General features: G+C 37.6%; 1 protein-coding gene across 1 annotated transcript in view; it reads left to right on the forward strand.

Annotated features, from left to right (window-relative positions):
* INSC (INSC spindle orientation adaptor protein) overlaps positions 1-16,687 on the forward strand; it is a 116,562-nt gene that overhangs the window by 29,632 nt on the left and 70,243 nt on the right. The window contains exon 2 of the mRNA XM_085063204.1: positions 8,148-8,241. Within this exon, the coding sequence (XP_084919330.1) occupies positions 8,189-8,241 (53 nt within the window). The 5' untranslated portion in view covers positions 8,148-8,188. The remainder of the gene's footprint in view (positions 1-8,147; positions 8,242-16,687) is intronic.

Below are 16,687 nucleotides of genomic sequence, written 5' to 3' on the forward strand. Positions count from 1 at the left end.
GCTAGTCCAATCCAGCCTTGGCTAGTGTCGGCTATGACCTGAATTAATAATATTGTTTTGCTGCTCTCTGTTAAAATGTCAGATTTTTTTTTTTCTTTTTGAGGAATATCTATGTAAATAAAGATGTCTTTCAGACTTCCTGTCTGACTTACAGGAATGGCTATTAAGATGAAATCTTTTCATTACAGGTAATGGTTTGTACACAGAGATGTGAACATATATTATTGTCATGTTTCCTTGCAGTGAGTTATTTGTGTCTCTATTTTTTTCCCTTTGAAGTGGTTAAATACAGTGTTATCTTCCCCATGTACTTGTTTACAGTATTGAACACTGGAATATTTTATTTCAATTTGTACTTGCACCGTGTTTAACTTTGGGTGAGTCACTTAATTCTAATTCTTTATTTTATGCATCAATAGGGAAAGGACTTTCTTTTAGCTCTTTTTGTGTAGAGATCCTTTTGGAATTTTTGCATGTTTGTAGGGGAAATAATGAATCTTGGCTCCAGTTTCATTACACTTGAAAGAATCATGTTAAACAACAGAAAACTCTGATATTCTGGAGGCATTTCTTCTGAGCAGCACAGTCTACACTTCCATGTTTGTACAATCTAAGGTGCAAAAATCTCCAATATTCCCTTGTGCTCTACACAAGGGCTAGTTGAAATAACAGCCCTTTTATTTCTGATCTCTCTACATGGAGACAAGGTGAAATTGTGGGAGTGCTGTCAGGGGTAAATGAGACCAATGCAGGGCAATTTCACTTGGATTAGTTTATTGCCAATGCAAACCTCTGGCCTCTAATACAACACAGCAAGGATAAAGAGATGGTGGAGTGAATGGGGAGGAGTGATGAAGACTATTAGAGGGATAGAACACCTCTGCTATGAGGAGAGGCTGAGAGAATTGGGATGGTTCAGCCTGGAGAAGAGGTGGCTCTGTGAAGGCCTCAGTGCAGCTGTCAGTATTTAAATGGGGCCAACATGAAAGCTGGAGAGGGACTTTGTATAAAGGCACACAATGGCAGGAAAAGGTGTGATGGCTTTAAACTGAGAGTAGGCTTAGGTTGGATATTGGGAAGAAATTCTTCAACTGTGAGGGTGGTGAGGCACTGGGAAAAGTTGCCCAGAGAAGCTGTGGATGCTCCATCCCTGGAAGTGCTGAAGACCAGGCTGGATGGGGCTCTGAGCAGCCTGGGACAATGGAAGGTGTCCCTGCCATGGCAGGGGGTTGGAATGAGATGATCTTTAGGGTTTGTCCCAACCCAAGCTGTTCTGTGTTAGGGGAAGCGCTGGGGACAGGGGCTAGCCTTGGGGACAAAGCAGAGAAAAAGGAGGGGATGGAGGGAAGTTGTCGTTCACCTGATGGCAGCTGGGTGTCTTGGAAGACAAAGCCCTTTTACTTTGATGCAGGCATTGCTGTGGCCGAGAGCAATCTCCAGTGAGGAGAGCTGCTCTGCAAACCAGTTGCTGAAAGCCTGTTTGATCTGTTTCTCTGGAAATATTGTTGAAGCCGAGAGGCTGTGGCCAGAAACAGGGATGCTCTCATGGTGCCTGTTGGAATGGAGACTGGTGTAGGTGCAGGTGATGTTGAGCTGGCTCTTTGGGCTAAGGGAATAGGAAAGCCTTGTGGTGTCTGCCAGGAAGCAGGACAAGTGTAAACACCAAGCAGTTGTACCCCTTGGAATTACACGGTAGCAGCTTGCATTACTGCTGCTCTGAGGACTAATAAACATTTTTATATGGTGATTATTCTGCACTGCATAAAAGGTAAAATATAGATTCAGAGTGCACCAACCTGACAGTTATTCAGTTCCTGAACCTCAAAAGTAAATTCTTTTCCAGTGAAACTGCCTCTAAAATGCTAATTGCTAGGTATGCGACCACTAATCAGTTTGTTTCCATGATACTGCCAGCTATAGAAATTGGTGTGCCCTTTTCAGAGGTGGAGATTTTTAAGACTTCGATAAGATTAAAAAAACCCAAAAGAAGCCAGGTAACTGTTCCAGGGGCCTGTTGCCTGAAATAATTTTGAGAGGGAGTGGGTGAAAAGAAGTCATCAAATTTGTTATGCCTTTCATAATGTAGTCCATGATGATAGAAACCCCATGTTTCTAGATACTTTAGATTTAAATAGGAAAACTTGCTAAAGATGCATTGTTAGAAAACTCATGCCTTGGGAAAAGGACTTATTGTAGTATATGTGATGATTGATCTCCTTCATTGCAAATCTTGGAGAAAGGGGAATTACCTGGATAAATGTGTCTGTGTTTTTACACTGGATGCCATTGGAACTTCTAGTCGCATTGCATGTATTCTACTTAGTGTGTTCCATGTGATCCACTTTCTAAAATAAAGATATGGAATGAGCACTCCAATATCTTGTTCTTTGAAAGCAGGATTTTGCCTTGTAATTATCATAAAGGAGAAATTCTTTATGTTCAAGGAGGGCTTTAAAATGAGGAAGTGAATTAAGGAATTCCCTCTATGGAGAGGAATGGGACTGGCTTCAGATTTCTTTGTTTTTTGTCTACACAATAATGTTCCGTGTCTGTAATTTTCAGGATGACCTATTTGACTGAGGTAGATCTTTATTTGCTTCTCCCTCTCCATCACCCTGGATATTTCCAAGGTACAGATGTGTAAAGCAAGGCAAAATGAGAAATATCTGGAACAAGGAAGAAATATCACAAACTTCAGTTTGCGTGAACAACTACCTTAAATATATATGTATGTGTGCATATGTATACTCACACACCAAACCCCCACATATGTTATAGCATATACTTTAAATATTTTAATATAATAGAAAGTCATAATTATATATAATAAAGTTTGATAATTTTCACATTTATGAAAATAGAAATGAATTCAAGAATATATTTAATTAAACAGATGCCAATAAATAGTATATATATTTTTATACATATATATTTAAAGACACATTGGATGAAGTTTTGGGCAGCTTAATCTGGTGGAAGGTATCCCTACCCAAACCCAGGGGGCTGGAAGTAGATGATCTTTAAGGTTCCTTCCAAAAGAAGCTCTTCTATGATACATGAAAAGTAATGTTGTCAAAGACAGAGACTCATTTAAAATGAGATCCTCTCCTTGCAGAAAGCAGAGAGAAAAGAGGGGAAGAAATACGCAGTGAAAGTAAAACCCTCTGTGACTCAAAATGGGTTTCTGCTTCAGACTGTACATGAAATGTAAGGCATAAACTATTCAGCAGTGCTTCCTCTCTGATTATTGGCTCTGCAAGAGCAGCTGCCATGAATGAATGCCATAGGTAGTGCCTTTTCCCACCTTTCTCCCCTATTTTAATTTTGCATTCTAGGAGTGTGGTCCATAGATCTGTGTATATGATCCCATGTTAATACAACCCATTTTAATGCATCATTTGAAGGGCTCTTCATTATTTTTGCTCCTGGTTTTATGGTTTCTTAGATTTGTGACACCCAGCTTAATTTTGAGTTGGCTCTTACTGTTGTAATTAATTCACATCTATATAAGCCTCTTGTAATGCAGAATGACACAGGATCTGGAGTCCTTAAATGGTTAGTGTGGAAAAACTTCTGATGGGCTGGATGTGTTGCTGAAGGACAGAATGCATGTATTTACTTTCTGACCTCTCACATAAATGCTGTCAGAATTTAGCTCTCAATTTGATTTGTGGCATTCCATTAACAGTTATCCTGCATACAGGAGAATAATAACTAATGATTCCCAGACTCCCAGAATTGTAAAATAAGGGCAGGCACTGTTTGGCAGAAAAGAGATTGCACTTGAGTACAGACAGGAACTGCTCGTATTAATCAAGTGATGGCTAGTCTGAAATGACTTTTAGCTAATAACTTCTTATTCTCAGGTTAACCATATTGCTTATAGGTAACATGCTCTTCTAATTCAGATGATTATTAACAATCAGAGGCTAGCTGTGTGGATTTCTGTCTCTTTCTGAAAGAGAAATTATGTTCTTTATCGACATTATTTTAAGACATTGTAAGTGTTGAAATTATGGTGTTAGGGGTTAGAAAGGGCATGGTGAAAGTTCATGGATTTGACTTTTGATAGGAGCCTTTGCAAGGCTGAACATGTGTGACATGAATGAACTCAAAAATGTGAATTTAATTGTTTCAGTGCTTAATTATTAAGGACAAATTTGTGATAAAGAAGTTTAGGGCCATCAGTAGCAGAAGAAAATGAGTCACACAGACTTCACCTGGAAAACATATTGTTACCATGATACTTCTGGGTATGGATGTTGTTTCTAATAGACCCCTTAGCCTAAAATCCTCCTAATTTCTACTTTGTTAAATACAAGATAACACATTGAATTATGGAGAAGAAATTTAATTTGGGAGATTTTACAAGATGCAATTTGTTTTTTCTAGCAGAAATAGTATGTTTTTTAGGGTGCTAAAAAGCCACGTGGCAATGTACAAGTTTTCCATCTCTAAACAATGTGGAGCAACAGCAGAGCCCCAGCAGGGAGTTCTTGCAGGGCAGGAGGGGTTTGTTGTTGTGGAACAGTGGGATGACAGCCTCCAGCTCCATCACTCTGCTCATGAGGTATTGCACAGGTTTCCCAAGTGCTGCCAAGCCTGGTGTAAGCTGGGATGAGACTTCTCCTCTAATTTACAGGTGGGCTGTTTGGCAGTTTTTTCAGCTGTTTTTAGTTCTCTGTCAGTTGCTGGCAAGGGCTGGTGCCTCTCTATGAACAAGATGCCTCTTCCTGCCCATGTGGTTTTAGGGTTTTTTTGGCCATAAAGGTCATGTCCTTTGCTGACACTTTTGCTGATTTCTGAGAGCAATGCTGACATGCTCTTTCAGGTGTGATTCTTCGTTCCCTTCTGAATTCCCATTCTCTGAAAAAAGCTTTTGGCTGACTGTCTTGTGGTTTGTGCTCAGTTTATCCATATCTATTCCATGAGGAAATAGCATCTCAAAACCTAATTCAGTGTTGATATCACAAGGAGAAAAATGCAGGACACAGATCCTGCTGCCTTGAATACGTGTAATTCCACATGCACATGCTGTTACCTTTCAGAGGAGTCAAACAAGTTTTAAGTCAGTGTTTACATTGTGATACAAGGCTGTGTGCAGATGTAAAATCCTATATAAGGTGCTAAATAAAAGGCCTTGTAATAGTGCAAGAATAAAATCATATTACTTCAGTGTATCACTCAGACTTCTCCCAAAATTACCAATATTGCAAGCTATAAGCTCCAAACAGTGGGTTTTTTGGTTTGTACAAATTTGTGTAAATTTACCTAGACAACATCTCTGACCACCTGTGGGCCTAATCAATGGCCACTGAGGTCAGTGGAAAGAAATGTTAGACTGTTTTACACAACTTTACTGATGTTACCAATTATTATGTATATACTTAATGAAAGTTAGTGAGTACATGCTTAACATCTCCTTAGTCAGGTAGATTAGGGGACCTTGCTTTTAGGAGTGCTGACTGGAGCTCAGCACTGTGTTGTGGGCTAGAATAAAAACCAGAATCATCTAAACAGAAGGATTTCCCAGCTCTCTCCTAGTCTTCACCAGGAAATAAGTGGTCTTGGTCTTACCTGGAAAGATGAGGGAGAACACTGGAAAATGCACAACAGCTGCCATGGTGCTCTGTAATTGTCCAGCATGTGGAGGAGCCATTCTAAACAGGACCAGAAGCCTGAACCATAAATCACTGCTTTCCAGATTCTCTTGTGGTCCTGGGGGTGCAGTGGATCCTCTGGCAGAGTGCCTTCTGCTGGGGGAGAGCATTTCCTCATGTTGCCAACATTAATTTGGGATTAAGGATTTGAGCTAATATCTAATCGTGGTCTTGAGCCAGACAGTTTGGTTAAGATATTGTTGTGGCATTTTGTTATTGTTCCTGGAGCGTAAGTAACCTCTAAGTAGGAGTTGATAATGTCTTTAAAGGCTCTCAGACATAATATAAAAGTGTGTTTGGTGGGAAGGCAGCATATAAAAACTTGCATTTTTGTCAGGTTTCTAATTTATGGGGAACAAGGACATGCAGTAATCTAATTTATGTCTGTGTACATTATGTCACTGATCACAAGTAATGGAGTCCAAGCAGGTGCTTTGATTTGTATGTGTAGAAATTGGTAGTAGGCTGAGCTAATGGTGAAGTAGCTTTAGCTTGTCAGAGGAAAGCTGATGATTTAGTGTTGATAGCATAAGAAGGTAAGTCTAGGTCTAATTCCAAGCAGGGAGAGATAGTTGGTGTTTATGAAATCTGTGCTTTTGCAGGCTGAAACATTTTTTTTTTTGGGTCCATTAAATGATAAGACTGAGGAGGGGAAACTTCATCTTGGAGATTTAGATTTTATGCTAAGGTGTTCAAAAGGTATCTCCTCCAGATGAAGACACTGGTAGTCATGATATTTGGCTGTTTCCAGTAAATGTGATTTTATGAGGATTTGTGTCTGGTAATCTTAAATGCCTTTGAAAAAGACAAAAAAATCTACTAGTGGAAATGAAGATAGCTGATTCATTCAATTTGTTAGTGAAATCTGTACATCACACACTAAGTGCTTTAAACACCTCCCCCCCATTAGCTTGTTTTTCAAATCTTGTTGTGTCATAGGAGCAGAAGAGTATATACTCATATTTTCATACTTGGGCATATGATCTTTCAGTCAAAGCCTATGAAATATCTGTAATCTTTTTAAACCAGAGAATTAAGTAACAATTAAACCATCTATATTTAAATGTGTTTTTTGGGGCTGGTTTTGTATTTTTAACAGATTCTTCTCCTGTATTTCAGTCTTCTTAGTACATGCATCTAAAGAAGGATTACATGCAGTTTGTTATTTCCAGGAAAACCTGGGGGTAGGGATGACACCATCACCAAAGCAATCTGGTGCTAACAGTGGAAGGAGCATGCAAATCCATTACATTGGTTGCAATACTTTTATGTACTCAGGACATGTTTGTGAGATCTTGGGGAAAAAACAAGGCCATGCATTAGTAATGAGATCAGTTTGCTAGGAAAGGCACTGAGGACCACTCTGTGTCAATTAAGAGCAATATGGGGTGGAAAATACCTTGAATGCTGGCTGACTCAGCTTGCACAATGCAGCCAATAACCAAATAGCAGAATTCCACCAGCAGCTCCAGCAAAAACATTCTGCCTCACTTGGTGACACAAACAACAGTAATTTCCTGTGTAAGGTATTTCCTCTAGGAGTGAGATCCATTGACCCCAGTTTTTTCTTCACATCTAAGAGAGCATAATTTTCCCACTGTTCCTGTCTTCTTGTGCAAATGAATTCATTTCCTCCTTGTTTTTCCTGAGTCATGGATTAATATTTGCCTTCAAATCTTTTGCCTTAGTTTTCTTCTAGCTATGTGAGTGAGTGAAAATGACTTCACCTTTTTTGGTAGAATAAATCCTCTATGATTTTTGCTGTGAATATGCATTGACTTATAGTAGGTAATGCCCTAATGTAAGGTGAGGCTAATTAAAAGAAGAGAGAAGGAGGCAGCACCCCTTCCTTTTGTGAAAATGAGGAGTCTTTCCCCTCCTCTCTTGTCTCTTTCTAGCACAGTAATGTTTGGATACATCTCTTGGTCACTAGGAAGAAAGGGAAAACATGCGGGAGAAAGATGTGTGCAACACTTAAAATGGATGAAAAATAAAATTGTTTTACATGGAAGGGCCTAATACTTCAGCAACTTAGACATCAAAACCCTCTCTGTAAATGTAGTACTAAACAAACCTGAAATTATATCACAGAATGATTAGGGTTGGAAGGGACCTCACTTGCAATTTTTCTGACACTAACATGAAGAATTACTATAATACTCAATGAATTTTCTCTAGCAGTCAAGTCAATATAAAATAAATGAGGCTAAATAATACCTCAATATTACTCAGAAATGTTCAACCCAGACAGCTCTGACCTGTGCAGCAGTCCAGGATCTTCAGAAATATGCAAACCCTTTGTTGCTGTGAAATGTGCTTAATGACCTTGGTTATCTGCTGGAGTTGTGGGGAACCTGTGGAAAAGAAGCATTTTTAATTGTTTTAATGAGTTCTCTCCACAGAAGAGCAGGACAATGCCATTCCAGCCTGGGCTGAAGATATCTAGATTCCTTTGGCTTGCTAAATGCCTGTTTGTTTTCTTTCTAGATTCCAGCCTATGGAGAAGCCCACATAAGAATTGGATAAATATGGCTTTTAAGGGCGAGGACCTCTTAGATTCCCTTTCCTTACCAGTTCAGCGGTAAGTGGTGCACTCTATCATCCAGATTTGAGTGATTAAATGCTTCTGAGGCTGCAGCTGCACTTTGCTTTGAGGCTCTGAAGATTCTTGAAAGCTCATTTTTAAACACAGTATTAGGTAGTATTCCTACAAAATTTGGAGAATGAATATGGAAATTCCAGATACATTTCTTGAGGCATTTGCAAATTTGTGTAGCTGAAGTCAGGTAAATCAAGGCAGTGTTTCTGCAGCCATCATTTTAAATGGATGACCATGTTTGCAGAAGAAATGTGACTGCAGTTCCTGGACTGGTCCTTAGTTAGGATGGAAATGACTGGAACTCACTGTACTTTGTGAAGACTGCTGAAAGCCATAAATATAAATTTCTTTAACGTGGTTAACCTTGTTCTAAGTATGGTAATGATATGAAGTCTATGGTACAATGCCTCTAGTCTGTGGTGCCCTGTTGGGAGTGGAGAAACTGGTGACTCTGCTAATCAACAGATTTAAAAAAAACTTATCTAGTGTCTGTCTCTGTGTAGTGTAGTTTTGCTTCTAGCATAATAGAGATTCCATGAAAAGAAAAAAAAAAAAAATTCTGTAACCTACAGTCTTTACATGGCACAACTAGGTTTATTTTATTTTTGTTTAGGGGGAGAAGGAGAAAGGAAGGTGAAGCCAGGAATAAAATCAGAAATAAAAAGGATTTAAGTGTTTGTATTTTCCATAGTTTTTTGGTTTTTTTTGGTTTTTTTTTCAGGTTAGACAGTGATTCTTCATTATCATTAACTGGTTGCTAGCATACAATCTCAAAATACAATGCTTTTCTTCATCAGTAATTTGATAATTCTCTACACTTCCTTACATCACTCTTCCAGCAGATACTTTGATAATGCTATTAAACTCACAGTCACATTAACACCATATAAATATATTCTATTCTGGAAGAAACTGTGTAGAGGTATGCTAAGAACAGTAGGTTAGTTAAGACTTAGAAGTAGAAAACTAGCTGCAAACTGAACCAAGGGAACAGGTCCTGTGTGTGGCCAAAGGCTGATCCAGGCTGATGGTGGCAAGATTTGTTTAACAATGCATAATTGTGCAAATTAGCTTGAGTCTCTCCATGTTGGCAAGGGGAAATGTGGAGAAGGAATAATGCACTTAGAGGTGACAGCAGCACTGAACTGAAGAGCACTGAATTTCACAGTCTGGTGACTTCTAGGAAAGGAAACTGCCTGAGAGTCAGGTATGTAGTGTTCAGGGAAGTGAAGCTCTGCCATGCTGGGTGAACAAAACCACCCTACAAGGACTCTGCACTGTGTCTTAGCACACAAAGTGATTTGGAAAATCCCATAAGGCAACAAGCATTATGTTTTGACAAAGAGCTTGAATCAGCAGGGCAATTCTTTAGAGTGAAATTTAAAAATAAGTAAATAAATAAATACTCCCCTTCACCCATAATAAAATGTAAAGCTCCTATTTTATTTTTTGTTTCTATTTTGAAAAAGAATCCTTTTTCCTACAGATGAGGGTTATTTCAAATAAAGCCCCTGTAAGAAATGGGCAGACTGAAGTTGTCAGTGGTCAGAAAGGTGAAGGCACAGAGAAGGCTGGAACTGAAAATAAGAAAAGGTGTTTTTATCCTAAGAATTCAGCAGTAAGAACACATATGGACTAAATAAAAAAAAAATCAGGAGCTGTACCATATGCTTTTCATGATTATTAAGAAAACCAACAAAACCCACTCAACATAAAAGCTTTTCCAAACAAATGGAATTTTTATGAGATTGTTTCTCTGGGTTAGAGAAAGGAGTGATATGACTCCTATAGGGAATCAAAAAGGATTAAGGGAATTTTCAAAATAACAAGAATCAAATATTATTAAATCTTTATTGTTCCTGTATCCAAGGCAAGGAGGTATGACTGGCTCAGGGAAAAGGCAGCTCAAATCCAGCTGAGGTTAATCCTGTGTAGGACCCCAACCACAGCTTGCTTCATGTTTAGGTCATAACCTTTCAGAACCCAAACCAGGCAGATCCCCAAGCAAGGATATCTGTGTCCATAGGAAAAGTGTACCATAAACATGCAAACAGATTCCAAGTGTATCCACAGCGGTCATTGGGGTCAGCAGTTATCTTGGCTGTGTGAGGAATTGAAATCTGGGGCCTTCAACCAAGTCTCTGTGCTGCATGAGTTGTTTACACTCTTTCCTTGGATTTTATGGGAAATCACAGCTTGTATTGGAGTCCCCAGAGTATTGAGTCACTGTGTTAATGGTTTTCTAACAGTGTCAGACCTGCTGTCTTTAATTGACATCTTGACTGCTGTGGATACAGCGTTTAAAACTATGCAGTTTCCTGAGGAAAAACACAACTTATTGTTGCAGAAACTTTATTTTTATATTTCAATGAGTTAGGAACTTCAGTGATTTTGTTTCTTAGGAGAGAAAATAATGTTGCTACTGTCCAAAATCTGTATTCCTACGTAAAGCACCTTACAGAACCATAAAATTATCTGTTTTAATCAGGGAGGGCCAGTTCACTATGGCATGTGAAATGTGTGTATAGCCCCATTCTGAAGTATCTATTTTTAGTGTAGCTTTGGGAAAATGTTGATACCCTTTCCTCATCTTTATGTTGGTGTTTTTTTCCATTGTTCTGATGAGCTTTTCCACCTGGAATAAAACCTACCTTTCTCTTCTACCTCTGCCCTTTTCCCTGTCTAATGAAAGTTCATTGGCCTTCTTGTTTTCTGTGAGTTAAAACTGTAGTTTGCACAGGCTTTTTTTCATTGTAGACATGAGGTTTTATATTCTTTCCATATTGGATAGTAAACTAAGCTTAAGACAGTTCTGAACCTGAAGTCATTCAATTAAAGAGAGAGTACTCGTAACCAAAAGTGAAATAGGTTGTTGTTTTGGCTTCTTGGATTATGTGTTCAGTTCAGGGCTGCAATTGTGAGAAATATAGGGTAATTAGAAACTTTTTAAAAAGAAAAAAGGATCATATTGTATGGAAATGAGCTTAAAAAAAACCACCACAATTGTCACCATAAACTCCCACTCCTCCTCCCCGCCAAGTACCTCCCAACCCAAAACCAGCAACAAAATAAAACCAAAATAAAATTAACAAAACAAACTGAAGGAAAACCTAGTGCTACATATGAGTCAACAATGTGCACTATCAGCCCATAAAACCAGTTGTATCCTGGGCTGCATCAAAAGAGCATGATGGGCTCTGAGCAGCCTGGTCTACTGGAAGGTGTCCCAGCCTTCAGTTATAGGACTGTGCTTCAGTAACAATTAATCATAAACCCATGTTTAAGTAAAACTGCTTTAAGTGCTTTGTCTGATCAGGGATTGTATACATCCCACATTTTTAGACATATTCTGTAAGTGCTGAATTCTTTCTATTTCAGTTTCCTATAGTGTTTGCTGAAAACCAAGGACTTGTTCTGTATTTCTGGCTTTTCCCACCTATGTCTACAAACTGAACTTCTTGTCTAACAATAACTCCATGCAAAGCAGAAAACATTTGTATTTCTGCCCTGCATTTACAAGCTGCTAGCTGTGCACAGATCTTTCCCTGTTAATTAGAATCCTACATTCCCTATGATTAGTTTTATTTAGATTGTTTTTTGAAGTTCCTTAAAAGTAGTCAGATAAAGACTGCAACAAAACTCTAGAAGAAAAAAAAGGTAAGTTATTTGTAATACAAGAGCTAGAGCAGAAAATTTTCAGAATTCCAAGTTCAGTGTGCTTACTTGGTTCTATGAATTACTGCTTTCAGTTTTTAAAAATCATTTGATAATTGAATGCTTGCTGGGCAATTGAAAATGTGTTTTGAAAAACTTCCTTTTGCAATAGGCTGTAGGAATAGATTATGAGAGAAGAAAGGAGGGTGCCTTGCCAATAATGCAATAAAATTACCTTCTAGTGGCAAGAAATAAAATCAGTTTTTGCATAGCTTAAGGCACTAATGAGATCTCATTTACTGGCCTTGTATTGTTTTCCTTTCAGTCAGCTTATTCTGCAACAATTCAGCAATTTTATAGATTGAGAAATGGAGCTCACCTTAATATGAAATATTTTTGACTTCAGTGATTTATATTGTACCTGTAACCAAACTGAAAGCTGGGCTGTTTGTAGGGAGTTTTGATGGTGGTAGTAAAACAGATTTGTGAATCCATATGGTCCTTCTGGGAAGGATTTTCAGACATGCTAGCTGACCAAGTCCAAAGGGTGATGTTAGTAAAGCAGCAACTATTGATTTGCCATCATTTTGTGGCATTCATGAGGAATATGAACTCAACAGATTTTTTTCTTTTTTTTCCTTTGAATCCATGGGTAAAATATCTCTGTTCCTCTAGTCAGGATGTTAAAATGTAGGTCAGCAGTTTAGCTAGCAAGCAGCAAAAATAATTGCATTTCACTTATACTTTGGACATTTTTGGGGTCTGTAAGTCTGCCAGAATGCAAGAAATTTTCTAACCTTTTCCTTCCGAGAGTTTTATCATTATATCTTTACATTTAGTTGTATAATGTGCTGTAGAAATATGTTATTCTACTTCCCAGAGCTATGCTGTAAAATATTGTGTGTTGAACTGTAGAAGTCACAAAAGAATTTTGGCTTTTAACCTGGAGGAAATTTGAGTTTGTCCATTATAATAATTGTGAAGTTATGGTGACTTTAAAATGTGAACAAACTGATGAATTTAATCTGTTTGACTGGCCTCACTAGACCTTTCCTTTGTTAAACTTGGTATTTCACATTTGTGGCTTGATGTTACTTGGAAGCTACTTTTAAAAGATCAAGGACCATCTTTCATCCTTAAAGACAATTTAAGAGTTTGTTCTGAATCCCTCATCAGGGTCAGTAACGTTTCATAGCATGTGGCACACAAGCACTGCAAAGAGCTCAAGGTAGTGCTGGTACAGCCTTTATTATGGAAGAAATTCTCCATATTATTTTGAGAATGTGTATTTTTGAAATGGAAGTCTATAGAAGAGGCTCCTTTCTTTTTGTGTCTTAGAGAAAAAGCAGTTGCTATCTGCACAGTGACTATCTTGTGTTTGGGACTTGGTATCCTTTGCAGAAAACCCCCTCAAATTAATGTCTTTGAATTCACAGTGACAGAAATGTGCCTGAATTTTAGGTGACCTTATCTGCCAGGCACAGAAGATGGTTTCTGACTGTATCTTCACAACTATTGCATGAAGTTTTTTTGACAACAAATCCTGCCAACTTTACACCCTGTAATTTGCTCTTCTAGCCATTGTTTTATGGCTTTGACTCTGTGGTTTGTGCTTCTCTGCTTTCACTGATGCTAGGGAGAGCTTTTCAAACCATTCTGATGTTGCTTGTGGTCTGTGTTTTTTTAACTTGCATTCTGGTCTTTATCAGCTTGTTTTTCTGTATAATAACGTGAATGATGCATTAATTAATGTAAATGCTCTGATTTATTTTCATCTACCAAATATTTTTATTGCAATTGGATACTTTTCTGCTTTATGAAATCTTCTGGCCAGGTAGATGGGTTCTTAGAAATTTAGAATATTTTAAAAATACTATGAGAAGCTCATGGAATTTAATTGTAAAGTAATTTTATTCATATTGTTATCTTAGTACTTTTACCCAGAATTTTATTTTGCCATTTTCTATTATGATAATGATTTATACTTTATACTTCCCTTAGCATTAACAGTATTCCTTTTTAGTTCATGGGTGGTGTCCCATAAATTCTCTCTCTCTCAAAAAAAAAAAAGGGGGGGGGCAAAAGTCAAAACCTGAATCTTCTTAATTTTGATACAGTCTTAACTGAAATATCTAGGTATCTTGGTAATTTGCCATACATCCTTAGAAAAAACCTCCTAAACCCTTACTCCAACCCCTCTTTGGGTTGAGTTCCCATGCAATAATGCTGTGTTATGTCATAATGTTTCAGCCATGGGTAGCTGCTAGGAACCACAGTCCTGATTACTGTATTGTCTTTGTGAGCTTCCTGACATTAAATAATACTTAGCTTTAGTATTCTTCCTGGCACAACATTGAAACCAATGACATGTTGGTCTTTTTTTTTGGTTTTTTTGGAAGGGAAAGATATGGAAAACCACCTGCAAATTAAAAGGGAAAATTGTTAATGCCATGGGAGGCAAAACATGTAAATTATTATCATAATAAATAGACTGTGCTGAAATCAAATGGCATGCCATGGAAACAAAAGTTCCATAGTTCTCTCTCCCTTTAAAATTTAGTCTTTATTACTGTCGTTATCACGTTGGTAATGTAGCTGGAATTGTTCTAGTTAACCCTGGAAGGAAATTAAGGGTGAAATCCTGTCTTTTTACTTCAGCATATCAAAAATATCTTTCCTGTATAAAATTCAAGCTGCTTTGAAGCATTCCAGGGACCTTCACCTTTACTGTGCTAATAGAGGGAAAGAACAAAGTCGTTCTCCTTATCAGAAATAATGTTCATGGAACTTGAAAACAAAGATCAGACTAATGAAGGGATCATAAAGCTCAAGGAATCAAATTCACTGAATTAGTTTTTGACTTATTTTGAGCAAAAGATGGTGTTGTCATCTGCCTTCAAAAGGGCAGTATGGTTTGTTGGAACTTTGATTTAGTACTACAGACATCATTCCTCCTGATTCTGTCCTGGTTGTAATGCTGATTAATCTTCTTGCCTCAGTCAAACCACTTTACCTTCCCCATCTTTGTTCTCCAGCTCAGCTGGGGAAAACACAATAGAAATCCTTCCTAGGCTGTCTCTACAAGTTTGTATTTCAATGGTACTTAAAGAGCACTATGTTTTGAGCTCAAGTGCCTTGGTATGCCTGCTGTGGGTGCATCATCCTCCTGCACTGTGGTAGCTGGGAAATGTTAAATATTACCTATGAGCTGCTTCCAATAAATGCAAAGAATATGTTTCTGTTCACAAAACCCAGCTTGTTCCTTCCATATGTTAGGTTTTATCATCATTTTCACAGTGGTGTTGCCTGGCAAGTGAGTTCATTAAACTCTCTTTACAAGCAGGGCTATATAACAGAGAATGATGAATAAGAACCTATATATACCTTATATTTCTGAGGTGATTTTCCACAATTAAATTTTTAAAAAAATAATTCGTTCATTAAAAATATTTTAATGTTCTTACTATGACTTGTTTTTTTCAGCTATTTAGGGCAAATACTAGTACTATAATGTGTTTAATACAGTCTTAGTCACTTCAGTTCATGTTTCCTGGGAATTTCTTCCTTATTTAATTGCCTGGTCTCTCTTGATCTGGTTCACTGTTGCCTGGGGACGGTTGAGAGGATCTTGTAATCAGTTTTTCAGTAACTTGTAATGAGCAAATTTAAGAAAGCTATAAGAACAATGCCTCAACTTTGTAAATATTATTTTTTTGTTATTTTACCTTTTTGACAAATAATACAATGATCTTAAGAAATGTTCTGGTTGGTGTGACCCCATTTCTAGTCTCATTAAATTGCCTCGTGTCTGTTAGTGGCTGGGTTTATGAGCTCATATTAACCCTGAAGGATTTGGAGTGCAAACAGAAGTTTAATATCAAGCTGAAATGTGACTGTTAACAACTCCAGTTTTGTTTTGCTCCTCACAGTATTTCGGAGAACGTGGTAAAGTGAAAATATATATACACACACACATTGTTTTATTTAGGGCAATACTCATAAAGGACTATAGGTAGTATTTTATTTTTTCCTAAAGAAACAGCTTTTCAGTATGTTGTGTGTATAAACAATGCTTCAGCTATTTCAACTTTGTGTTTTGCTATTTGTGGGTTGAATTGTTGAATTTGGTTCAGGGCTACCATGAAAGTATAGAAAATATCTACATCAAGAATATAACATTCTTTCCAGCTAAAGTTATGGGAATATTTTTCCAATAGCTTTAACATCAGAAGGACTGAGCTCAGGATAAAGATTAAACAAGAGCAAACCAGGGAAAAGCTGAGAAAATTATTGAAGGAAAAAGGGAAGAACTAAGCAATGGTATCCAAATAGTTGAGGCTGTTAAATGGATGACAAGATAGGTGAAAACAAACTTTTGGGGAAGTGCTAAAGAGCAAAAACTATTTTGTTCGGTATCTGGCTGCACATGAAATCAGCATTTTGATTTTGATGTATTATGTGTTAGACAACTTAACTCTGGGATAAATGCTAGTGGGCAGACAAATACTGGAACTGGGAAGCAGTGAAATCTGCTAATGATACCTATTCAGACCATAAACCTTGCTCCCCAGAATCCCAAGTAAGGCTCTTCAGAGCCTTACTTTGTCTGCAGGCTGACTTACAGGCCAGGCTGGAATTCTGGGCCAGAGGTTTCTATGCTTTGTGCCTTTGATGCTAAATGACACTTTTTACTTTATTTTTAAAACTTTTTTTATTTTAAATTGCAACTTTCAAAACTATTTCACTTAAAATACTAAAGTTAATGTTTCAAGCA

The sequence above is a fragment of the Lichenostomus cassidix genome, chromosome 5, assembly GCF_008360975.1.
Source record: "Lichenostomus cassidix isolate B80296 chromosome 5, HeHo_3.0, whole genome shotgun sequence".
Taxonomy (NCBI): domain Eukaryota; kingdom Metazoa; phylum Chordata; class Aves; order Passeriformes; family Meliphagidae; genus Lichenostomus; species Lichenostomus cassidix.